Consider the following 26,995-nt stretch of genomic DNA (forward strand, 5'->3'; position numbering starts at 1 on the left):
GCTCAGCATCTAAGGCAGGCCTTATGAATGATTATGGGCATTCAACTTGTTTCTTTGAATTACCGGCAAACTATGACGTAAAGACTTGACATAGGCGTAAGTCGAAGGAGCGATTAGGAGTCATTGAACCCGTGCAGAGAACGAGGACAAGTGGAGAGAGGGAGAGGCACCCACATGTCAATGAGCTCTACAAAGGCCCATCATCCTCCCCATTACCATTAGCACTCGGAGCTCTATTGCTCCACCGCTTCATCCCATGGCTTCCAGCAATTGCCTCCGACGCATCGTTTCAGACACCCACCGTGATCTCAACGAGAAGAAGTCCATCGTCGCCCACAACCTTGCCCATCTTTACTCTCCCGACAACCCCCAGCTTCAACCTGCTTCCCCTTCCCACGACGTGAGCTGTGACTCTCAGCCCCAGCCTGATTCCAGAGCCTCTAATCCTAGTCCCAGTACTGGCCTCGAGCCCACTGAGGCTCTCAAGCTCTTCTTCGATCGTATCCCGCTCTCCTCCATTCCTGGCATCCGAAACTCCTCAGGTCGGTGCCGGATACTTTTCTGCTTGGTCTGAGCCATGGTCGGTTTTGCATCGTGTCTCGATTTCATGGTTTGTGTTTACCCAAACGATAACTCCTCATTGCAGTCCTTGAGCTGAAGTCGAACGACTGTATTGGGGAAGCTATTGCACGCTTGCACCAGGAGAAGGTGATGGGTGCTCCCGTGCGTGACGAAACCATCCGCGATGTGGATCTCTTAGCGGATCATTACATCGGATTGGTTGAGTACGGCGGCATGGTTCTATGGGCTCTCGAGGTGCTCCATGCGGTTTCTTTCTTGGGCTTTTCCAACATCTTGTTGGTTGTCACTGCAGCAAATGGTTGCGGCTAATGTGAGTGTCGTTCTTTGAAAAGGAGTATGAAAAGGCAGTTGCCGAAGCCAAAAGCAGGGGGCTAGTCTTGAATCGACCAGATACCGAGAGTGAAGATAGCAGTTCTAACACCGATAGCCGAACTGCTAAGGAGAGGCAAAGCGTCGAGGAGCCATCTCCTGGCACAGCCGACAGTGGTTTTCTAACGGCAGAGTTCGAGCGTCGAGGCTTCTTCGAAACTATTCAACAGCATCCCTCCATCAGGGATACAAAGGTACGATCTTTCTCCATGAAGCAGAAAGAGAGGCTTTAATTGGAGTTTGCAATTGTGGCTCAAGAAGTGGGAGGCTGTTTACAGGATCATGGTATGTGGGCAGCGTATGAGACCAAGCATAATAAAGCCCCAGTGGTACTTCACAGGTTTCAGCTATGGCACGCTGCTTCCGATTGGGTCCCTTTCTACCTGTGCGTCCTGACGATACACTGCTTCAGGCACTACTGCTGCTGTCAAAGCATAGTTTGAAAGCAGTCCCGGTGGTCGATCCGGGCCGACCCCTAGTAACAGGTTTCATCACGCAGGTATTGCAGCATCATCACAAGGCTAGTGTGACTCACAAGTTTTGCAGACTCGAAATCTTAATACTTGCTTGAGGCTATTCATTTGAATTTCTGTTTGCCGCTCTCCGATTGTTGCTGCAATGCACCGGCTTGGAGTGGTTCGATATAATAGCTGAAAAACAAATCCGTGATTTCAGGTATTGTGTGCAATGTTTCGGACTCCAAACAGTACTTAACTGAATGAGTTACATGCCTCCGCTTGGCTCCTGATCTCTGTTGGAGTAAGTGACAGATTCGAGACAGAGCAAGCAACGGGGGAGATAATTCACGTCACCAGTAACGAGTCGATTCTCAACGCGATGCTGCGCATGTGGAAGCATCGGCTGAACGGTCTCCCCGTCATCGATCCAGAGTCCGAAACGCTTGTAGGCAACATAAGAACCACAGACGTTAAGCTCTTGTTGGACAATTCAGAGATTTTCACCAAGAGAAGGTTTGCCATTCTTCGCTGAATCCTTACCTCCGCAATCATAGGTTTGATTATGAATGCAGCCGTCACAGGCTTTATTATGGGAGTCATTTGAGCTAGGCGAGATAAGCTTACTCGAGTGTAATCTTTCATTGTAGCAATCATAGTGTCGTTCGATGAGAGAGGAAGCATTCTACAAAGTTTTTGAGTATTAGTGCGCTAGACTACATTTATCCGTTTTTCAGTTCTCATTGTCATCTTAAAACAGGTTCACGTGAGATTGAGCTACACAAGATTAAAGATGGGCATTTGCTATTCGGCATTGTTTAGCAAGCATAGGCATGTTACCTTGACGAATGTAAGCAAGAGTCTATAAATCTCCTTAATTTGTGATCTACAACTGAACGAAACGGAATTCGGCAGGACGATGAGCGTGGCAGAATTCATGCAGCTGGAATCTGAGGAAGGGAAGAGGCCAGGAGCTGGAGAAGAGGAGGAGATGGGGGCGTGGATATCGGCAGCGACACTAAATCTGAGCAAAGCGTGGAGGCCGAGGATGGTGGAGCCAGTGAGCAACAAGCGAGATGAGACACTGAAGGCGACCATGCAGAAGCTAGTGGAAGCAAGGAGCGATCGGAGCTTCGTGGTGGACGAAGAGATGCACGTTGTGGGGGTGATAAGCATTCGGTTCATCATCCTCCAGTTTGCTCCCCCGTTGTCGCACTTCTCCCACGTCTCATCGCCTGGCTTCTTCTACACCTCCTAACTCCACAAGTCTGTATCAATGCGGCTCGATGCACTCGTATTCCTTAGAAGAAGAGTAAGAAGCTCTACGTCAAGACACCAAGCATAGCTAGTTTATAACCCCATAGCACAACATGTATTGGAGAGAGTGAGAGAGACATTTATGTATTTTTTTGGGGGGAGAGAGAGAGAAGCTATATAAGCTCTCCATCGAGACGGGAGAGAGAGATCAGAAGAAGACTGCTATAAATAAATGAAGGCACCCCACAACTCATATATAGCACAGTATATAGCACTAGTCCTTGAGCATCTTTTTCCTTTTTGGGTCATTTTACAGACTTGGAAAATTCCTGCGTACTATTTGAAATTTTCATATTACGAAACTATTTTCTTCCACTCTCGGCAAAGGCTGTGTGTGTTTTCTTTTCATTATTTGAACTAGAATGCTTGGCTAGTTCACATATAAACATGCTTAATTTTTGATGTACATGATAATTATGTTTGATGTTTTATATTCAATTTTTTAAAAAGACATCCATTTCAGTTTGTAAGAGGTAAAAAGGTACCCTTTGAAGAAGTCCAATGTTTCAAATTTATGGACTCTAGGACTCTAGCCCAAAAAGAAGGGATTAGTAGCTTTATATGGAATGCTAAAGTAATGTAAATGCAAATGAGAAAAGGTGTTCATTAGAATGCGTGTACAAAGCTAAGGAATCTTTTTTCTTGCCAAATGCGCTCTCATTCTTTGCGATTAGATTGATTGTACTTGCAAATTAATAAAGATGATTACAGCCTTGTAATGTCGTACTTACGTGTTGTGTCGAATGCGTCGTTTTTGTTGTCAAATTTGCTCTCATTCTTTGCTATTACAGTGATTGTACCTGCAAATTAATAAAGATGATTGATATTAATGTTTGTAAAGGAAATCAAACTCAATAATTTGCTATACTAATAAAATGTTTAAAAAAATCAACATGATAATGCTTGAAATTTTAAAAGCATCACCTGTTTATGGATACAGAGTCTCAGTGAGAAGATGATCGGGGTCTCATTAGGGGAGAATTGGGGTCTTCAAAGGGCCCCCAATTAGTGTTTCCTAATTTTAAGGGATTAGTGAGGTATTTGAGGTGTACCAATGGGAGTGCTCCTTTTTGTGGGGTAATGCCATGTTGAGGTGGAGGGTGGGCAGAGCTGCAAACAGCTCCTATTGGCTACTCCTCTTACACCGGGGACCACTCAAACCATCCCCCCTCCTCTCCTCCTCAACCCATGCTTGACCCTTCTCCCATATGAGCCTCCCCCAAACAAACCTACAAGTCATTCAAGAGGTGGTGGGTCCTTCTAGGCGAAAATTTTTTCCCTCTCAGCTTGTTACAGGCCTGCCTCCTCCTTTTCTCTGGTCCAGCTCCATTCTCCCTCCATTTTTCAAACATGGGAACTCATTTGGCATCTTCTCTGCGCCCTCCTGCTCTAGTCCACTGTGTTTCTCCCTCTCTAGCACCTCCTGTAGCAGCTGCTCATTCTCTCTCCATTCTTAGCTACAACACCTCCTACATCAGCAGCTGCTCATCCCCCTCTGCTCTTTCTCCCTCCATTCCTAGCTACAGTATCTCCTGTAGTGGTTGCTCATCCCCCTCTGCTCTTTCTTCCTCCATTCCTAGCTATGAGCAGTTGCTCATCCCCCTCTGCTCTTTCTTCCTCCATTCCTAGCTACAGCACCTCTTGGAGCTTCTCTCAACCTTCAGTTGCATCCTCTATACCTTCTCCCTCTCTCTCCCTCTATCGAAGCTGCTCTCTCCCTCCAAGCTACACTTTCTAGTCCACTATTGCTGTTGTGACCTCTGTATAAGCATGGTGAGGAGACCATACATGTACTCTCTGTCCCACAGGAGCAAAATGCACTGGGTGAATGGGTGCCTTGCACTTACAGCTTGAATGATTGGATAGTCATGAGAGGATCTGCCAAGGGTCTACATAAGCTTCCCAAGAGCAAGAGAGGTGATCTTTTGCATGAATGGAAGGGTCGCATCATGAAGTTCAAGCTTGGGAAGAAAGGATGGCTTGCAAAGGTGCAACATATCTACATCGGGAAGGACATGCGCCTTCCTCCGTCAAGCAATCAATTGACAATACCATCGCATTGTAAGTCTGCATTTTGTGTAAAATTTTGAAGTGTAATGAGTTAGTTTGAAATTGTATTTTGAAATAGAACCAGTGTAATGAGTCAGTTTGAACTTGTATTTTGAAATAGCACTTGTGCATAGCAGATGTATTTCCTTCAGACTTTGAGGAGTGGGAACCAGTCAAGTGTTCATAGGTAAGTTTACTGCCATTCATGAGGATTTAGGAAGGAAAATGCATGCTAGAGAGAAGTCCTCTGCTTTGAAATAGAGAAATATCCATTGGTATAATGCCAAGTACATTACTCCAAGGATGGCATTAGGCTATGGCCATCTTCAATGCATTACAACACCACAACTTGAAGACAAGGAAAAGATTGCAAAGGATGTGGGCATGGCCATGAAGTTTACATTTGGCGCTAAATGGTTAAGGTTGTCTTGGTTTATGCCTCTGCACACTTTTGCTTCTTGTTTTCAAAATACCCAGATGCACAGAACAAAAACCATGTGGTCATGCAAGTGCCTACATGAGAATGCCCTTGAGGAATTGCTTGGGGTGAATTGGGGAAGCAGGTCAGGTGAACAAAAGGGTGATTTGTTTCAATGCCATGTATGTAAGCACAATGTGGTTGTCAAGTACCACATCTCCCGCCAAATGTTATATTTTGCTTTTTTCCAATATAGGTGGCAATTGGCTCCCCCTTGACTCTAACGATGATGATAATACAAGGGTAAGTTTATGTATTGGTTCTCATTTAGGAGATGTCATGAATGTGACTATCACGTCACAGTGCACTCTCACGGACGTGCGGGAACACCTATTGGTCATGGAGGATGGCATGTTTGAGTCCTTTCACTTTACCTTAAATGGTGAAAAGATAGGAAAGTGTGCAGAGAAGCTCGTGCATAGTGCCACTTTTATCCCTCTTGCAATATTGAAGATTGTAAACAATGTGGGGTGGAACACTTGTGGATTTTGACATTTTCCAATTAATAGTGGTACAATTAATTTTGATGTTTTGAATGGTTTGTTGAGATATCGAGCTCCACTCGTGATATGCCAGGGTGACCGTTCTGCATTTATGTCACCAACTTGTTAGCTGCAGATGCGGTTGGTACACCATCCATGAATAATAGCTGGATGATGGCTATCTTTATGTACTCTAGTTAGTAGCTCAGTTAGTATGCCACCTAGATTAGCTGAGTTTGGTTTGAGACCCACATATAGGGTTCATCTATTCCTTTTGTACTAAGAGAGAGTTCTTTTTGGCTTACACAACTAAGAAGAGAAAAACTGTTTTCAGCCTCCACCTTTGTGTGTATTCCCCCATTGTGTATGTGAGAAAGCTGTAAATGAGACTCCTTACTTCTCTCCCACTCTCTTCACATGGTATTAGAGCTCGGTTCGTGATAAGGAGCTCAAGAAAGCAAACCAAGTTCGCAGTGTCTTGGTAAGAGGATTAGTGTTGCTTTCCTTTTTCGAGTTTGGAAGCAAATCTCTGTAGGTAGCACAGCCTGAAAGTGCAAGAGTGCACAGATTGGGACGCCCTTTGCAGTGCGACGAGAGGGCAATATATGCTACATTATTTTTTGGATTCGAGGCCATTTCGGGGCTCGTTTTGGTGGTGGAAGTTTTCCGAAGGCACTCAAAAAGGTGCCCTATTTTTGCTCTACGACCACTGTTCTGCAAGTCGGTGAAAAGTTACCATAGAAATTGCATCGTATGCCTATGGGCAGAGATATTGGGAGTGACAGAATTGTTCTTATTGCCTGTTGATGCAAAATCGTTACTAGGAAGTGACTGTGTGGTCGAATACCACTTTCGTCAGTTTTGCAGATTTGTCCTTGTGAGGCAGAAGTTGTGTTTTTTGCAGTGACAAAATATTTTGCAGTGTTCTATAATGGCGTTTGATGCTCTTTCATAACTTGTCACTGAAAAGCTTGACAAGAATAACTTCCCAACATGGAAGTTTAGAATGACGAATTTCCTTAAGGGAAAAGGCTATTGGGAGTTTATTACTGGAGCTGAACAAGAACTTGTTATTCCTAATGTTCCCAATCAACAAGAGTTGCAGGCATTTAAAGGTTGGCATGAGAGAGCCAAGAAAGTTATGTACTGGGTGTCTATCAGTATTTCAAATTCTATGATTGTGCATATTTAGGATGCAAGCATGCCGAAGGAGGCGTGGGATACTTTGACAAAAATGTATAGCACAAATATGCAAGCCAGGAAATGCAGCTCAAATGCAGGAGTTGCATAATGTGCAGAGAGAAAATATGAGCATTAATGACTACCACATGAAGGTGAAGAAGATTGTAGATGCACTTGCTTCCATTCGGTCGCCAGTGGAAGATGATTTAGTTTCTGTGACCTTGAATGGTTTAGGAAAGGATTATGCACAGTTTCGGACATCCATTGCCGTCCGTGAGAATTTTCCTGATTTTGGGGAATTGATTGCTCTTCTAATTTCTGAAGAGAAGAGAAATGGTGGTGCATCTTCTTCAGGAGGAACTTCAAAAGAAGCTGTCTTCTACTCAAATGCTGGAAGAGATAGAGGCAGAGGTAGAGCAGGCCGATCTGGAGGCCATGTCAGAAATTAGAATATGCAGCAAATTCAAGAAAACCAATCCTATGGAGGAGGACGTGGTAACCTTAGAGGCAGGGGGAGCCAAAGAGGTCGTGGTGGATGGCAGAGAGGCCAAAATACAAACAGCAATGTTGAATGCTACTATTGTGGTAAAATGGGTCATATGGCTAAAGACTGCTATAAAAAGTAGAATGACATCATGAATGGAAAATTGCAGCAAGGCAATTATGCATTCTCTAGTAGATAGGGTGATGACAGAAATGAGCATTTTTTTATGGTGCAGCACATGACCAATTTTATGATAAGTGCAGAAGAGAGCAATGATGTGTTGTATGTTGACTCAAGTAGTCAAACCACATGACTAGTCATGCAGAATGGATGCAGGATGCAAGGAAAATGGAAAGACCAGGATTTGTGGAGACTGGTGATGATACTGCACATCCTATTGTGCAGATTGGTAAAATTCCTTTGTCTATGCAGGATGGGAAAAAGAAATACCTGTCTGATGTATTTCATGTCCCGAATATCACCAAGAACCTGGTTTCTATTGGTCAAATGGTTGAGCAGGGCTTGCAAGTCAGATTTAATCCTCATGGATGTTTTGTTGAGGATATGAAAAATAAAGGTTGCTTGATAGCAAAAGGGAAGAAGAAGGGCATGATGTTTACGTTGGATGTGGACATGCCTGAATTGGGTGCAGCAATGTTTGCACATGGGACCGGTGTAGTTGCAGATATTGATATATGGCATAAACGCATTGGTCATGTTAATGTACGACGACTTAAATTAATGCAAGCCCAAAATATTGTTGCAGGATTGCCTAAGTTCAAGGTTGCAGAAATGCATAAGGTATGTGAAGCCAGTCAATTTGGAAAACATGCAAGGAAACCATTTCCTAGACATGTTTAAGAGAGTAAGAGGCCATTGGAATTAATCCACTCTGATATGTGGACTACTAAAGCTGCATCTATTGGAGGCTGTCATTATTTTGTCACTTTTATTGATGACTACAGTAGAAAAGTTTGGGTGTATTTTATGAAAAAGAAAAGTGAAGTGTTTGGGCATTTCAAAGCTTTTAAAGCCATGGTTGAGAAAGAAACAGGCCTGCAAATAAAATGCCTAAGGTCAGATGGAGGGGGAGAGTACCTCTCAAATGAGTTTGCAAGGTTCCTGCAGGAGCATGGCATAAAGCAATAATATTCATGCTGTCATACCCCATAGCAAAATGGACTTGCAAAAAGGAAAAATAGGCATATTGGAGAGGTATCTCGTGCCATGCTCAATGAAAAAGACCTGCCAGATTATTATTGGGCTGAAGCAATTGCTACAGCAGTCTACATAATGAATAGGCCTCCCACTGTAGCAATACATGGCATGACGCCAGAGGAGAGGTATACTGGTAGGAAACCAGATATTTCTCATTTAAAAGTTTTTGGTTGCATTGCCTATGTTCATGTGCCAGATGAGTTGAGATCCAAGTTGGATCCAAAAGCTGAGAAGTGCATCTTTATTGGTTATTCTCTGTAGCAGAAAGGGTATAGATGCTATAACCCTTCTACTCGTAAGTTTACAGTGAGCAGAGATGTTTTTGATGAGATGAGCAACTGGTATAAACCAGTAAATGTGATTGATGATGTAGATGCACAAAATGGTAATGCTACATAGAATTCACAGCAGCAATCACAAAATATTAGTGGACCTGTAGTGTCCTCTAGCAGTGGTTCACATACTTTGCCATGGACAGGCAGATTGAGATTAGGAGAATCTCTCAAAGCAATGCAGATAGTGGTATGCAAGTATCACGAAAGGGAAAAGAGAAAGTAGATTAGCCCATGGTTGATGTGAATGCAGGTCACTCTTATGTGGATGGTAAATCCAGTGGCTCAGAACAGAGCCTTGATGATAAGTTGGGTACTCCTTTTGTTGTTACACCTGGAGTAAGGAAGACAAGGGATGTTTTGAGAGCACCTGGTAGTGAGCCTATTTTGTGCAGGTCTACTAGAGTTAAGTATCCTGTGGATAGGCTGAAATATGATGGATTTACAGCCATTCACTATGCCTATATGGTCAAAGTGATACAAGAACCAGAACCCACTTCTTTTGAGCAAGCCATGGGAAAAGAAAAATGGGAGAAAGCCATGGATGCCTTGGAAGCAAATGCTACATGGGAATTGGTGCCTTTTCCTAAAGACAAGAATGCAATTGGCTGCAAGTGGGTTTATAAGGTGAAGCACAATGCAGATGGCTTTGTGAGTAGATACAAGGCAAGATTAGTTGTCAAGGGATATGCACATACATATGGCATTGATTGAGAAGAAACATTCAATTCAGTTGCAAGAATGGCAACCGTAAGAGCAGTCATTGCTATGGATGCATCAAAGGGATGGCCTTTACATCAGATGGATGTAAAGAATGCCTTCTTGTATGGTGATTTGCAAAAAGAGGTCTATATGGAGTAGCCACTAGGTTATGTGCATGCTGTTCATCCTGAGTTTGTTTGCAGGTTGAAGAAAGCCTTGTATGGCTTGAAGCAAGCACCCAAAGCATGTTCTGACAAGATAGGACAGTATCTTGTCACTATTGGCTTTCAGATTTCCACGACAAATTTCTCACTTTATGTGAGAAAAACAGAGAAAGGTATTATGCTGCTTGTCATTTATGTTGATGATTTGATCATCACAGGTGATAGCGATGAAGATATCCTTCATGTGAAAATGCTATTGAAGCAGAAGTTTGAGATGAAGGATTTGGGAGAGCTACGTTACTTCTTGGGCATTGAGGTGATTAGATCCACAAGTGGGATATGGCTCTTGCAGAGGCAGTATGGATTGGACATGCTGTCCAAATATGGGATGACAGGCTGTAAGCCTATTTTAGTTTCTTTGGAGCAGAATGTGAAGCTCAGTGCAGATGTAGGTGAGCTTCTGGAAGACCCTACTATGTAGAGATGCATAGTAGGAAGTTTGATTTATATGACTATTACTAGGCCAGATTTGAGCTATGCTATTGGGTTGGTAAGTTAGTTTATGCAAGCTCCAAGGAAACCACATTTGGATGCGGCTAGACGCATACTGAGGTATGTGAAGTCCACATTGCAGTATGGACTATTTTATGAGACTGGGGTTCAAATACAATTCCATGGATACACTGATGCTGATTGGGCTGGTAGTATTTCTGATAGGCGATCTACCAGTGGATATGTGTTTTCTTTTGGGAGTGCTGCAGTCACTTGGAGCAGCAAGAAACAGCCTACAGTTGCCTTGTCGAGCACAGAGGTTGAGTACAGGGGTGCAACAATGGCTGCATGTGAGGTAGCTTGGTTGTGTAAGCTACTTCATGATATGCATCAGTCTACAGATGGGCCAGTTGTCATTTATTGTGACAACATGAGCAGTATACACTTGGCAAATAACCTTGTCTATCATGCTAGAACAAAGCACATTGAGGTGCATTATCACTATGTGCGGGAGAAGGTTCTAGTAGGTCTTATTGATCTGGTTTATGTCAGCATAGAGGATCAGGTAGCTAACATATTCACGAAGGCATTGCGTGCAGAGAAGTTGCGTGAGTTCAGAGACGTGCTTAGTATGCAGGAATTGGGATTGAGCTCGAGGGGGAGTGTTGAGATATCGAGCTCCACTCGTGATATGCCAGGGTGACCGTTGTGCATTTATTTCAGCGACTTGTTAGCTGCAGATGCGGTTGCTACACCGCCCATGAATAATAACTGGATGGTTCATCTATTCCTTTTGTACAGAGAGAGAGTTCTTTTTGCTTTCACAACTAAGAAGAGGAAAACTGTTTTCAGCCTCCACCTTTGTGTGTATTCCCCCATTGTGTATGTGAGAAAGCTGCAAGTGAGACTCCTTACCTCTCTCCCACTCTCTTCACATGTTGGACTACTGTAGGAGGCATTTGAGGTTGACTTATTCTCATCTTGGCAACACCTTGTTCATAGTAGCTTCGGCCGAGATCACTCACTGGCACATTACCTTGGCCAAGCAAAAGGGCGCTTTGTGGTTATCCACAAAAAGCTTTCTCCACATGCCACTGATGACCTCCTGAAGTCCAAGGCCTTGTCACGAGTGATTGGTCATGCTGACATCAATCGCAATGCTGACAAGGTCATTTTGGTGAACCGCATGGCTGCCCTCAATGCCTTTGGAACCGATTTTCAAGGTATGGCATTGACGGCAACAGCCATGTCCCTGGCCAGCAATGACAATAGCGTTGACTCTCTATCGACTAGGTTTAGAGCTAGGAGTGTATTTGGGAATTCAAAGCTCGATGTTCTCAATGTTTTAGAGAAGAGAGAAAGGCTCTGAAGCCTTATTGTATAGAAATTTTATTTTATATGAATACATATATACTTTTTATACAGTGCCGCATTTTGTGTTCTTTTACAAAATTTATTTTATACTGTCATTGTATTTTGTGACTTTAAATGTTGTTGGCATTAATATTTTCATTCACTATTCAGTTCAAAAGCATGCTATTAGATAAATATTTGTGCTATAATGGTCATTTTTGACAATCCAGTAAGAATCTCACCATGCGGCAGAAGGCAAATGTGTTCGGCATCCGATTAGCCCAGAAAAGCAAAAACTTGCTATGGCGCATATGGGGTCTGTTTGACCAAGTCAAACAGGCCCCACGCAAGTCCGTTTCAACTACGTTGAAGGGCATGCAAAGTATTTTCACCATCGGATATGCTTTGCATGGTCAATCATGCTTGTACACCATTTTTTCCCTAGTGATATGGCATCTGCAAAAAAACACACCCTTAGGTGTGTTATCTGACCAAGTACTTATCGGATGGGTGTGCCTCTTTGAGAACATTTCAATACCACCTAGGTTGAGGTGTATGAAAAGTTTTGTGCCCATCGGATATCCTTTGCATGGTCGATCGAGCATTAATACTATTTTTGCTCTAGTGTCATGCAATATGCGCCATAGCGGGTTTTTGCTTTTCTGGGCTCCCCACGCGATGTCAAACACATTTGCCTTCTACACCACGATGAAAAAACATCATTTGGCCACTCAAATTCACACTGAACTTGCATAAACTGATGGAAAGCATCACGTAACATGTATAATAACATGGGAGCAGTAATAGAACATAAAAATATATTTTATTCATTGGCCTCAAAGGGCAGAGATTTACAAAATGATTCAAGTTACACCAAATGAACCTAAACAACATCTAGGGCCTAAGGGAGGGATCGGAGCAGATGCGCTTGGCGAGGGTAAGATCCTTGTCCATCATGGTTACTCTTTTGGCATGGCTAGCACATAAGTTTGCGTCTTCAAAAAGACCTACTGTCATCTGCTCCATTGCCTCTTGAATTTCTCCCATAGCGCCTGAAGTGAAACGCACATCATCCTTATAATGCTGTGTTATTTCATGTACAACACGCTGGAAGGGTGCACTGGGAATGAGATTGTCCACAGTGGTTTGGAACTTGCGGATCTCCTGAAGGGCCTTCACGCCTGATTTCTTGCACCTCTTAATCTTTGGGGGACCCTGCACTGGCCTGTGGACATGGCTCCATGGCTGCTTGTCCGCTTTGAACTTGTTTCACCTCTCCTCCCTTGCAACCACCTCTTCAGACTCCTCTTCCTGTGTCTGGTGGGTCCTTCAAGGTGGCTTGTCACGCCTAGGGGTTTGCTTTGTCCTTGGTCTCTTTTCCTTTTCATGAGGCTGTGAGACAGCAGGCTGAGGCTCTTGCTCAGCTCATACTAGAGGCTCCTCATATCTGATAATTTCGAGGCATAGAGGGTTGATGGTGCTCTTTCGTGTGGTCTGCTTGGTTGGAGGATTGGGGCCAAGGTTCATTAATCTATGAGCTCGCCAAATACTTCCTCTTGTTGTGGCCCATGTAATCTCTCCATCTCCTCTCTTTGCCTTTCTTACTCCCCTTATTGCTCTAGATGCTCCATGCCAGGACCCCACAGAGGAGGGAGGGGTAATTGATCAGGATTGACTGGACTATTTTGCCCCTCTTGGGAGACCTCTCTACTTCCATGGTTAGTTGTGTGGAAGGACTGAGAGAACCCCTGATCGTGCTTGGAGCCTATCTCATGCTAGGATTCCTCATGGTGCTGAGGTCCTTGGGATCCCCCATGAGAATCGAATGGTGGGGACTCGCATTGCTTGGACTCCTGATGATGAGAACCACCTTCAAATCCCTCTTGATCATTGCCCTCTTGGCCATTGGGTCTTGCAGTGTGTTCGGAGGCCATGGAGTTGTGAGGAGGACAACGGGTAGCATCTAAATGGCGACCAGTAGGTCTAGCAGTTTGTTCAACTCGTGCCATAGAAATGAGGGATATTAGGGTTTTGAATTGCTTTATATAGTCTTTTTTAAAGCACTTTTTCTTTTAAATTAGGGTTTTTTGAGTACACCCCCTCCCCCCCCAGTCTTTTGTCATCACCAGTTCGGTAATACTTAATCTTCACCACCCTCCCTCCCAATCCACTCACCCCTCCGCCCTACCATGTCGCACATGCAATTCTACAATTTCCAAACAAATTTGTGAATTTTGGAATCTATAATTGACTCAAAATAGTGTTAACTTTATTCATCAAACATTTTACATCATTTGGTGCTCTCTTAGGACCCAACGCCTCCTCTGTGTGACTGTACGTTGCAACCAAAGCGCAACCCCTTGGCTCCCTATTGAGCACTTCCAAGCAGCACATCCCGTTGTCTTCTTGACATGTTGAACCGCTTTTGTAAGACTTGAGACCTCTACCTTATCGTACTTGAGAGTCTTGGCCTCGAGACATCTATAAAACCAATCGTACATTTTGTGTAGTGCATTGCTTTGCGCGATACCACCCCCATGCCTTGTATTCTTGAAGTATGCTGCCTTTGCTCTGTAGTGTGATTTCTCCATTCCTTGAGTATTCCAAATGGACGGAGGGCCCCATTGCTCCACAAACCATGGTGCATGTGCGTGAAGAATATGTTGTAAACAAAAACATTGTATTAGAAACATAAACTGACTCAAGTTTAAAGCACAAAATTTCAACCTAAGGAGGATTACCATGTAATGTGTAATATGTGACTCCCCCCATGATTCTACCATCAATGATATGAATTCTCCCAATGCTATCCTGAATCTCTCATAATAAAGCTCATCTGTTTGACCTTGTCTAAGCAACTTTATAAATGCATCAAGCTTTGTCCATAGTTTTGCTCTCAAAGTAGCAATTCATGGATGTGAAGCTTGATTTGTAGTGCACTCACACAAAGCTTTCCAGTACTCCCAACCTAGGGTGCTTTGAGCCAATGTATGTTTTTCTTTATCAGCATTGTGGTTGGACAAGTACCTCCTTGCCTTTCCTCCACCCATGGACACTTTAGTAGAAAGATTTTTTGTCTTTCCTGATTGTTTCTTGTCCTGCTTAAGCTTCACATTGCCTCCATGAAGTCCCATTAGTGAGAGTAGTTCTTCAGCTTTTGCAATGCATTGTGTAGATACTTGCTATGGCCTCAAATTCCAAGCATAAACTAGATGGAGATAGAGTAACTTATCAAGGATATGTAGTTCAACATGCAAAGTACACACGTGTACCCGCTCCAATGGAATTGGTAGAATGGGGTCCCACTTAGAATCCTTTTTGCGATGATCAGGGGCTACACTTTGGTTGCAAGAAAGGATGCCATTTTCCCACTGTAGGCTTCCCTTTTGTAGCTTCTGAGAGTGGGTGCATTACAAGCATGTCCATTTTGCATCTGCACCTGTATCACAACCATACAAGCACTTGAGGGTCTTCAAATCACCAGCTAGATGCCATTCAACTTGAAACGTTCCATGCCCATCCATTATTAATGTTTGCCTTGCCTCTTGTCTTCGAATAATCGACGGGATGCTGGTTCTCTCCAAAACCCACTTCAATGTCTCGTGGCACTCCTTTGGGGTCTCAAAGGCTGCAAGCCACCATATGTCCATTGGACTGAGAAACCCTGCTCAACTTCCTCATCCCCTTGAGCAAAATGCAAGTTGTCGTTCATAATACAAATGCTCACCCTCTCTAGCTTGTGCTCTTTTACCAACTGAGTTTCATCCATTTTTATAACAAATACTAGCTTGCCATCTGTACAATGCAAGAGAAATACAGTAAGGATATAGAAATGAGAAGAAATAAAGTTGAATATGAAGAGGAAATTTCTCTTACCTTCTTCTCTCATCCCATAGAATTTGACCATGGCTCTCTACAAATTCTCTACATCCATGTAAACATTATTGAAAGCATTCATCTCAAACATTTGGATGCCAGATTTCTTTTTACTCTTCCAAGTCATTGTGCCACTTACACAATGGTATCCTCCAGGCTTTTCTCTAGCACATTGGTTTGTTTCTTAATGTGCAAGCCTTATAGACCACGATGTTGGAAATGGCATTGTAGATATCTTATACTTTTTCTTCATAGTAGACTTGAAAATTTTAAAAATAGAGTTGTAAGCTTCATGACTTACACCAGTAGCATCACAAGCTCCAAGCACCTCCTTTGCTTGCATGAGGCCCTTGAAATCCTTCATTACGTCTCTAGCAACTTGTTTATGTAGCCCTTTTTGTCTAGGGTCCTTCAACACTTCCATGACATCACTTGGCTTTATTAAACTTCTTAGAACATATGAAGGATCACTATCATCCATTTCCATTGTTCCCATCACATCCTCCATGAAATCCCTAAAGTAGAGTACAAATGAGTCTTAGTGGAAAGAATGCAACTCCACAAATGTTTTGGACTAAGAAATTTCATTGAAAATTTGGGGAACTAACCTTGCAGCTCGTATTCTCCTGTTTTGGGCGACACTATTGGTTGACAATGCATCCATAAATTGCAATTGTCTTTTCCTCTCCTTCAGTCCCAAAGGTGTTCCCTTCAACTTTTGTACTCATTCTATCGACTTCTCTTGTTCCTTCTCCACAGCATGTTGAACTTGGCCATAGATAGACCTTTCCAAATCTTGTTTGCTTTCAGCAAGCTTCTGGATTGATTCTTCCAATTCATGTCGCTCCAAGTCCAGTGCATGTGCTTTGTCACCGAGTTCTTTGTTTTGCAATTGGAGATCCTGCATACTATTATGCATTGCCACAATAGTAATATTTCCCAAATGTGCAAGTTCTTTTACTTGGGCTCTCTGCACCTCGCTTGCTTGCATAGCCAATGTCTGAGAATGGTTCAATCGATTGCAATAATCAAGCAATCCAGCATGTCCCTTGCTAACAAACCAAACAACATCATGCACTGTATGAAAAGGAGGACTCTTTTGGGTGGCAGGGTCTAAAGGATACAAGTTTCCATCCACCCAAATATTAAGATGCTTCTTCCCTTGCAATCGAAGACTATGGAGCACACTTTGAGGAGTTCCACTATATCCCAAAGAGCGTGTGCTTGCATATTCTACCTCCAGTTGTAGGTTCACATGGTACTTGCTGGATATATCCTCGAATGGTGCCATGAGTACTTTTAGCCGGAAAAGTTTTCGAGATCAGAGGCTAGAGACTAAGTATGGCTACGCTCAAAGGCCATAGAGAAAAGGAGATCACGAGGGCGAAGGGATGTCATTGGGGTGAACAAGGAATTAGAAGTGGAGGGAAGGAAAAGAGAGACTACGACACAAGGGGAAAGGGAGAGGGGGAAGAGAAGCATGTTCATGATAGGAAGAGGAATGTTGAGATGTAGACATCAAGGGAAGTGAACCATACTTTATTGGAAAGAAGGGATGAGAGGGAAATATCAAAATACTAGCTAGGTGGCTTTACAAGAATGAGCGTGTCTGATCAAGGAATAGCCCCTTCCTTTTATAGCCAAAAGAGGGGGTCTCTCCACATTAATGTACCCTCCCACATGCATGGTGTGTGTGGAAAAGTCTCCCATGTGGGCTAGGTGGGTATGCACTCTCAATTGTGTGCGACAACCCTTTGCCTCAATTTTCCACATAAATCAAGCCCCATATCTCAAGTCTATGATACTCCCTTGGTCTCTTTCCAATTTTATAATATGTTCAAACCTCTAGGAGGACAAGTAGAGGGTTGGCACAAGGAATCTTGCCACCTCATCCTACTTTCCCCATTATTTAACTAGCTCTCTTTGTCCTTCTATACCTCCCCCACATGGGCCTATCCCATATGGAGGGAATAACTCAATATAATAGCCATCTCCACCCATTTTATATTGCTTCTCCCATAGACTTTGAGCCATATCTCACTTAATGCATCCTAGGTGGAGGGGTGGCACATGGAGGAGCCATGCCACCTTGCATTTTATAATATTACTATCATGGATTATGTACAACACACCTTATGGGTCCTCTTACATGGAAGGGTGGCACATGGTCATGCCCTGCCACCTCAACCTTGGGCCCTATGCACACCATATTTTATTATACTATTGCCACATATACAAACACACATACATATTAATGCATTTTTCCTTACACAATTTTATCCATAACAGTTCCCCCCCCCAGGCAGGGAATGCACAGCATTTCCATGCCTGGGACCATCACGCACAAAGAAAGGCTTGAGGTAACGCTTGTTGATCACCTTCTTGCCATATGGTTCATGCAGCTCCTGAACTTGCACAGACCCATTGCTACGTTCTTTGATGACTTTGTATGGACCAGCCCACAGTGGCAGAAACTTCTTATCCATTTGGTGGTCCAATCTGTTATCAAAGCATAGCACAACATCTCCCTCAGCAAAGTGTCTTTCCCATCCCTTGCGAATCTTAGCATCCAATCGGGCCTTTTGTCAATTCTTTTGGATCTCTGTTTGATGTAGTGCAAAGCGTCGGGTCTCATCTAACTTCTCAAGTTGGACCAATCTGGCCTCTACATGTTCATCTTCTGTCATCCTCTGTTCCTGCGCCAATCTCAAGGCCGGAATCTCTATCTCTAGTGGTAAAATTGCCTCAGTACCATACACCAACTCAAAAGGGGTGTGACCTGTAGATGTTTTATGAGTGATGTTGTAAGCCCACACGGCTTCAGTGACCTTCTGATCCCATTGGCTCCTTTTCCCTGTGGCCATTTTTCCTATGGTCTTACAAAGGAGGCCATTGGTCCTCTCTGTTTGACCCATGGATGCTGGATAATAGATGCTAGAAGTGTGATGATCAATGCCCATGCGATTCATGAGTAACTCCACTGCTTCATTTAAGAATGGACTCCCATGGTCAGAGACTATCTCCATGGGTGTCCCAAACCTTGTGCAGATACGTTCAAAGATGAAATTTGAAACTGCCTTGCCATTTGCAGTAGAGAGGGCGATAGCTTCAGCCCACTTAGTGACATACTGAGTGGCTACCAAAAGATACTTCTTTTTGCGGGCAATCATGGGCAAGGGTCCGACAAAATCTATGCCCCACTTCTGAAACGGATGGATGGACATCACTGGGTGATGTTGCCCGGGACGCAAATCCTTCCTACCGAAGAATTGACATGGTTCACAGGTTTTGCAATACAAAGTGACATCCTTAAACAATGTCGGCCAATAGTAACCAGCATGTAAAATCTTCTTAGCTGTATAGTCACTGGCATAATGGCCTCCACAAAATCCATCATGATAATGCTTCAATACCTTAGGCACTTCATCTGCATCAATGGCCCGTCTGAGTACCCCATCCATGCCTTGACGGTACAACACCCCATCCAGGAGGGTATAGCGCCTACTATCTCTGCGGATCTTCTTTCTCTCATAGCTAGTACTTTCTAAAGGAAAGTAGAAAGCGGTCAAAAACTTGTAGATACCACCATACCACGGATCCCCAACTTCTATGGCTGCTACAAGGGTTACATCAAGGCACTCCTCTAAATCAATCAAAGCATTCTTCAAGTTGGAACAACCCCCTTTTACAATTTTGAAAGAAAAATCATATTCTTGTAGAACTGCCAACCATTTGGCCAACCGGCCCATGGGATTTGGTGATTGAAGAACCTGCTTTGCAAGACCAGTGCTAGTGAGTATAAAGAAGGACTTTCCAGCCACATAATGCTTAAATTTCTCAATGCAAAACACCAAAGACAAGGCATGCTTGTCGGCCTCTGAATAGCGTCGCTCAGTGTCGAGCAATTGTCGAGAAGCAAATCGAACAGGATACATGAACCAATCTTCCCCTTGCTGGAGAAGAATACCTGCCAGAGTGTGCTCACCAAACCCAGGATTGATATAGAAGGTCTTTGACCAGTCTGGATTGCGTAGAATGGGTTCTAAAGCCAGAGCATTCTTGATTTGTGCAAAACCATGATCACAATCCTCATCCCAAGAAAAATCAACCCCATCTTTTAATAGCATAGTCATGGGCCGTGTCAAAGCAGCATACTGATCAATGAAGCGGTGATAGTATCCTGCTAGATTGACAAATGAGCGTACCTGACGTTTGGTTGTAGGTGGGGAGAGTTTGAGGATGGCTTCTACCTTCTCGGGGTCAGGCTTGATGCCCTCGGATGAGACAACATGTCCCAATAACCTCCCTTGAGTGGCTCCAATGGTGCATTTCTCAGGGTTGAGACTGCCATTTGCATCATTGACCCTTTGGAATGCCAATCTAACCTTCATGATGTGCTCCTTACGTGATGAGAATATATAGAAATCATCTAAAAACACCTCCAAGAAATCCCCCAAATAAGGAGCAAACACCATCTGCATAAATCTTTGAAAGGTGGCAGGAGCATTGGTGAGGCCAAATGGCATTACTTTGAATGCAAATGTCCCCCAGGGTGTGGCAAATGTGGTTTTAAGCACATCTTCCTCGGCGATTCTGATTTGATAAAACCCCGAGTAACCATCACAGAAAGTATACATCTCATGACCACTTACCTTCTCAAGAATGAGGTCTTGAAAGGGCAGGGGATGATGATCCCTCTTGGTGGCAGCATTGAGTTTCTTATAGTCGATGCAGACCTGCCACTTGTTGTTTTTCTTTGGGATGACTACCACTGGTGAAACCCATTCAGTATTGTGAACCGGAACAATAAACCCAGCCTCTACAAGCTTCTGCAACTCTGAGCGCAAAGCGTCAGTCTGCAGGGGCCCTAATCTCTGATACTTCTGAGCCACAGGCTTTGCATCAGAGGCTTGAGCTCTATCTTGTGCTCTATGGCAGTCACATGGCGAAGGTGGTGGTAGCTAGTTGCAAAGAGGTTAGGGAAATCTTTGAACATTTCAAGAAACTCATATTTCTCACCTGGAGTGAGGTCTGGAGAAAGCATTGATTCGAGCTGTTGAGGACTAGCTGTTATCTTTTCTGCAGGTGGTAGGGTTGGAGACACCCCCATCATGTAAACTTCCTCCTCTGAGAATTCCTCCCCCCCGTCTGATTCTTCCATGGACTCAGATACTGAGGATGAGAGAGTATCACTGTCATGCTCCTCTTCTTCTTCCGGTTCCATGGCACCAGGTTGCACCGGGATCTTCTCCTTGGAAGCACCAAAAGACATGTGTCCTGTCTTCCAATAGCTGACTGCATCACTCTTTCTCAACCATGGTCTCCCGAGTATGGCTGGGTAACTTCTGCCTGTATCTTCAATGTCCACTACATAGAAATTGACAGTGGTGGTCAACCCATTGACAGTGATGGGCAAATCCTCAATGACTCCCATGGTGGTGAGTCGTCGACCATCTGCTACCTTGATTCGAGGGGAGGAACGTCTTGTACATTTCAAATTCAATTTCTTCATGATGCGGGGCACCATGATATTACATGCAGCTCCCCCATCAACACACACATTTTTGACACGGCAATTATCTATGATGACATCTACTGTGTGTGGGTGCCGATCAATTTCTTCAGAGATAGAAGATACCTCTCGTACCTTTCCCTTTTTCTTGCTCTTCCTTGTTGAGAGACCTTGCTACAGCTCACGTCTCACCTTAGGGCTTAATGCTATTAGTTGAGGGAGTGTGATGCTCAAAGACCGATGAGCAAGGTCTTGAACGACCGAATAGTCCTCTTGCCCTGAGCCGATGGGAAAATCTGAGGGTGACCACTTACTCCTGCGAGATCTTTTAGTCTTCTCTGTTGGTGGGTCTGCCATCTCAGCATCTGAGGGCTCTGAGAAGGACACCTTCTTCTTGGGGCGGCCCGGTCCACGGTTTGGAGAGGGGTCCGAGGTAGCACGAGTTCTTTTCCTGAGATCAAGGATCTCCACATCAGAATCCTCAGTGCCCGACTCACTTAGAAGATTCACCCTTGGAATATTGGGGCATTCTGTGCGATAACGACCCTTCTGGTGGCACTTGTAGCATACAACATTAGCACGATCTCTTGGAGGGCGGTTGGCTTGATTTCTGATGCCCACCATCTCAAGCCGAAGATCATTTAGGACCTTGGCTAGGTCATTGACTCTAGGTTCTGTTGCAGGGGGGACCTCTTTAGTTGGAGGGGCCACGGGAGTAGAGAGGAGGGGGGCTCGTGGGCGAGGCTGGGGAAATCTTCGAGGCGGAGGATGAGGATATCCACCTTGTTGAGGGTAAGCATCTAAGGGAGGACCATACATCTGAGGTGGAGGCGGTGGATACATCCCTGATGAGGGGTGGGGGTATGCCCCTGAGTTAGACCCCCCAGGTTGTTGTTGCAGGAATGGAGGGGGATGTGGAGGGACAATCGTCTTCTTTGAAGCGGGGTCAGACTGAACTTTGTCAAACTTTTGAGCAATCTCATGTGCTAGCACCATAGTTTCTGGATTCTCCCATTTAAGCTTGAGGCGGAATTCATCACTCGCTCCTACTACAAGGTAGCCCAGCACATGCTGAGTCATTCTAGTGGCATTGTCCTCCTGTGTGGCAATCAAACGGTCCAGGAGCACGGCCGCTCGATCCACATATCGACGCGTCGTCACCTTCTGACTGCTTCAAATTTGCCACCTGTAAGTACACATTCTCCGGCTCCTCTTCTTTGCCGAAATACTCAATCATTGCTGCTGTCAACCTTGGCCAGCTTTGGCGAACATCTTTGGCGTGCTTCTCATACCACACTTGAGCCAAACCTTCTAGAAATGTGGGGAGAACCAATAGCCATCTGTCTTCAGTAAGAAAGTTGAGAGAAACACAACGGCGCTTGAAAGCCACAAGATACTCATTTGGATTTTCTTCTACCCATCCACAAAACACGGGAATGTCAGCCATGCTTGGAAGATGGAAAAGAGGGGCTTATCTATGGACGAACAATAGTAAGAGGAAGCTTGAACTGAAAATCGGGTGAAGATACATCCAAAAAGCACACATAGGCAGGGTAGGGTGTGACTGGTGTAGTGTGAAATATTACACGAGAAGAATCTTCAGCATAGAATAGCACATAGACAATCTTAAAAGGACCAATCCTCATGATATCACATTGATCATTACACGCGAGGATTAGAGGTGCAGCGTTGCATGAGGTTGTTCATCAAGGCAAACAAGAATGCCATGACAAAGGTCAGCAATTGGAGAGCTTGCACATCACCTTCAGCTTCTTCCAGTTCTTGTAGTCGCCATTCTATTTCTTCAAGGGGTGTGCGGTCTGGCATCCTTCTTTGGAGCAATGTCCTTGAGAACCCTCCTGATGATCTTCCGAAGTCGGTGAACTCGTATCAAGTATGCCCAACACTTAGTTTCATGATGACCACAACCTTTACATTCCTTACAAACGATCACCCTCCTTCGTGGCTTGCGGCTTTGTTGGGGAGGCGCTTTCCTGGTCCTCTCTAAAGTTGGCTGAACATTAGCCTCTCTGAGGGTCAACCGTGCCCATTTTGGGACTGAATTTGCAGCACCACCACTGGCTGGACCACTGTTGGTATGGTGAGGTAAAGGATTCCAAACATGTGGCTGTCCTGCCCCACTAGCTAGCTGCCCTTCTGGAACATTTGAGGGAAATCCCCCCTCAACATATGGCACCAAATCTGAACTGGGTGAGGAGGATAAAGATTCCATCTCATTACTATCGAATTGAACAATATCAAGAGGCACATCATTATATGGTGGCAAATCAACATTGACCGGTTGCATGGTTTCATTTTCAGCAAAGACAACATCTCTACTAATAATAATCCTCCGAGTAACAGGATCATACAAACGAAAACCTTTACTCTCAATACTATACCCCACAAATATGCATTTGACACTCTTGTCATCAAGTTTAGTTCTATGTTGAGCAGGAATTAGACACAAGGAATGCATCATCATAGGTGAATTATGCTTTGATGGCTTCAGTTATAGAAGTTGAAACTGAACCTCAAAGATTTGAGGATGCCATGAAACATCCCGCATGGCAGGAAGCCATGAAATCTGAAATTAGTTCCATTGAAAGGAATGCCACATGGGATTTGGTTGATAAGCCCATTGGGAAGAATGTAGTTGGTACCAAATGGATCTATAAAGTTAAGTACCATGCAGATGGCACTATTGAAAAACACAAGGCCCGGCTAGTTGCCAAGGGGTATGCCCAAGAGGAGGGAGTGGATTATGAGGAAACATTTGCTCCGGTAGCCAAGATGACTACCATTCGGTCTGTCATCTCTCTTGCTGCAAGTTATGGCTGGCCCGTCTTTCAGATGGATGTCAAGACTGCCTTCTTGAACGGTGATTTACAAGAGGAAGTTTATGTGCAGCAACCCCAAGGATTTGAAGTTACGGGACAAGAACACAAGGTTTGCAGGCTATGCAAGGCATTGTATGGGCTAAAACAAGCACCCCGTGCTTGGTATCACAAGATACATCAGTATTTGCTGTCCCAGGGCTTTGTGAACACACATACAGAGTCCAACCTCTATGTTCTGCAAGAAAAATCAGATTTGCTGATTTTAGTTCTTTATGTGGATGATATACTACTCATAGGCAGTAGTAATCAGCAAATTTCAGCCATCAAAACAGCATTGTGTCAGACATTTGATATGATAGATTTGGGTCTCTTGCACTATTGTCTTGGTATTGAGTTTTGGCAAACCCAGGAAGGGATATGTATGTCCCAAACAAAGTATGCAAAGAGTCTCTTGCAGAAATTTAAGATGGAAAATTGCAAACCTGTGGCCACTCCATTGACCAAAGGACTCAAGCTTTCAAAGCATGACATAGCAGAGAAGTTTGATGGCACACTTTACAGACAATTGGTGTGTAGTCTTATCTATCTGTGTTCTACCAGGGCTGATATTGCACATGCCACTGGGTTGCTAAGTCAGTTTATGCATTGTCCTCTACAGTCACACATCTACAGTCACACACTGGCAAGAAGCCAAGCGGGTTCTCAGATATCTGCAGGGCACTCTTACTCATGGATTGCACTATGTTGCAAATTGTGACATTTCTCTGAGTGGTTTCACAGACTCAGATTGGTCAGGGGAAATGGATGATAGAAAATCCACCACTGGTTATTGTTTTTCATTGGGTTCAGCTTGCATTTCATGGCTCAGTAAAAAGCAAGACCGTGTTTCTCTTTCCTCTAGTGAAGCAGAGTATAGAGCAGCAAATGCAGCCACTACAGAAGCAATGTGGTTAAGGAAGCTTATGTTTGATTTGCATCATGCACAACATGGTGAGGCCACTTCCATTTTGTGTGACAGTGTGAGTTGCATTGCCATTGGGAAAAATCCTGTCTTTCATGCCCGCATGAAACATATTGAGAATCATTATCATTATGTTCAGGATTGTATACAGGATGGCTTCATTGATCTTATCTATTGTCCTACTGAGGATAATGTGGCGGATATCTTCACTAAAAGCCTGTCAGCTCCACTTTTTACTCGTCACCGACTCATCACCGACACGGCTTGGGGATACGAGATATAACAACAATGTCAGGGGGGGTTATAAAATGACATTGTTATTGATGTGTTACCCCATAGGTTGCTATATCCTGATGGATGAATTTGTGTAACCATGGTACTTTAGGTGCCCTAGGTACTTTTGACACGTTTCCAGAGTACTTCAGTCATATCTTTGAGGGGGGATTTGTAGACATATACAAAGATATGACCTTGTAGGCTAGTCTAGTACTTGGTTTATTTCTATGTTCTACTTGGTCACTATATATGCCAAGTACTTTGTATTCTTATCTATTGAACATTTGTTGGAGCTTTCGTGTGTGAGCACATCCATTCACTGGTGTTCACTTCTTGTCTCCATTTGTGTTCCTTCACTAGCTCCAAGCTTCATCATGATCTTAGCCTCACACATTATTCTCTTGTCTCATAGGCCTATTTGAGCTATAGCTACAAACGTCTTATGAGAAAACACATCCGTCAACTTCATGTGGATGATGCTACAATTCTCTAGTTCTCTTGCCTTCGTCCTCGCCATTGGCCACCGCCTTTCGACTGACCAAATTGAAGGCAATCACACTAAATGATGGAGTTCATAGGCGCGGCTACTTTTCAATGTAGCTCTGGCTAGTGGCTTTTTGAAGCCCAAAAAGCTGTGCTATTCTTTTTTGTCAAAGAAGCTTCAAGTAGCTGTTTGGTCGAGGGATTTTAGACAAAGTTTGGAGCTTCAAGAATAGAAACGTTTGGCATGATTATGACCTTGTCCTAGGAATTCCAACTGGCTGGCCATGGATTCATGTCGTGTGTAGAGGAGAAGCTATGGCGATAGAGAGAGTTATTGGTTTTTCAAATACCTGAGACTTGGGTTCTTTTTAGAATGGCTTCCTATGTGAGATATAACAGTTTAGAACCTGCCACATCACCTCATAGGATTTGAGAATTTTCCAAAACCCTCTAGTGCCGGCCAAGTAAAAACCCATATATCACATGCATTTATGGCTATTATTAAAGATCTTTATATGTACTTTTTCTATAGATTTTTCCTTCACAGATCCTATTAAAAAACCCATTCGTAAAAGTATATTTCTGTAAGATTTGCATCACCTCGGTGATCCTTCAATGTCGTGAGAGGGAGGTCTCTATAACTTCATGTGAACTTACTATCATGCATGAGCGTGGGGAGGTCTATATATCTTCATACTAACCTATTATTAGCATGCCTAGTGATGCTTCAATATCCTTATATGAGCCTAATGCAGAGTCTTAAGTGCTTTATTCAGATTCATTGAGAAGAAAGTGCCACCAGTGAACTGCATCAGCAGTTCACAACTCGAGGGGGTCATGTAGCAATGAGGTGACTATCACATGCGTTCAACATAAAGACATTTTTAAATCCTCGTTTTAACAAAAATACATTTATAGAGCGATCATAAAATACATCTTTAAAAAGCTACATATTCATATAAAACATGGTGTCTTTTAATCATACAATGTTCATAGATAAAATATTTTTAATAATAGGCCTTCGACTCTAAGGTTTACATGTGGTGACTCCCTCAAGTTTCTCAAGTTTCTAGTGCAAGTTCCATGTGTAGATTCATATTCCCTCCAAGTAAGGGGTGAAAAGAGAGCACATCTAATTAAGTCCTATGCACTTTTCTTTGCCTATGTACATATGCATCATTTCTATACATGTGCTTAAAGCCCTTGCAACTCGAAATAAGTCTTTTCAAAATTTGTGAACATGTAGTCTGAGCACACAAATATGAAGGGCTTGAAATTCTGAGTATGTTTCCTTTTTTAACAACCTCAATCTCAATTGTGCATTAAAAAAAATGATCCTTTGAAGTATTGAATTAATTGGGTTTATGTATGTGTGAAACCAAGGGGCG

The 26,995-nt window shown here is 43.6% G+C and overlaps 1 protein-coding gene across 1 annotated transcript; it reads left to right on the plus strand.

Annotated features, from left to right (window-relative positions):
• The first annotated feature begins 253 nt into the window (after nt 1-253).
• On the plus strand, nt 254-2,825 carry LOC147888409 (SNF1-related protein kinase regulatory subunit gamma-1-like). The gene is made up of 7 exons (XM_087393019.1): nt 254-542; nt 647-816; nt 915-1,145; nt 1,292-1,449; nt 1,543-1,626; nt 1,722-1,922; nt 2,322-2,825. The coding sequence occupies exons 1-7, from the start codon at nt 257-259 to the stop codon at nt 2,662-2,664; spliced, it is 1,473 nt and encodes a 490-aa protein (XP_087249145.1). The 5' UTR covers nt 254-256; the 3' UTR covers nt 2,665-2,825.
• The last annotated feature ends 24,170 nt before the right edge of the window (nt 2,826-26,995 follow it).

The sequence above is a fragment of the Dipteris shenzhenensis genome, chromosome 21 (genome assembly GCF_047967505.1).
Source record: "Dipteris shenzhenensis isolate YYH24624 ecotype China chromosome 21, Dip_SZ_1.0, whole genome shotgun sequence".
Lineage (NCBI taxonomy): Eukaryota > Viridiplantae > Streptophyta > Polypodiopsida > Gleicheniales > Dipteridaceae > Dipteris > Dipteris shenzhenensis.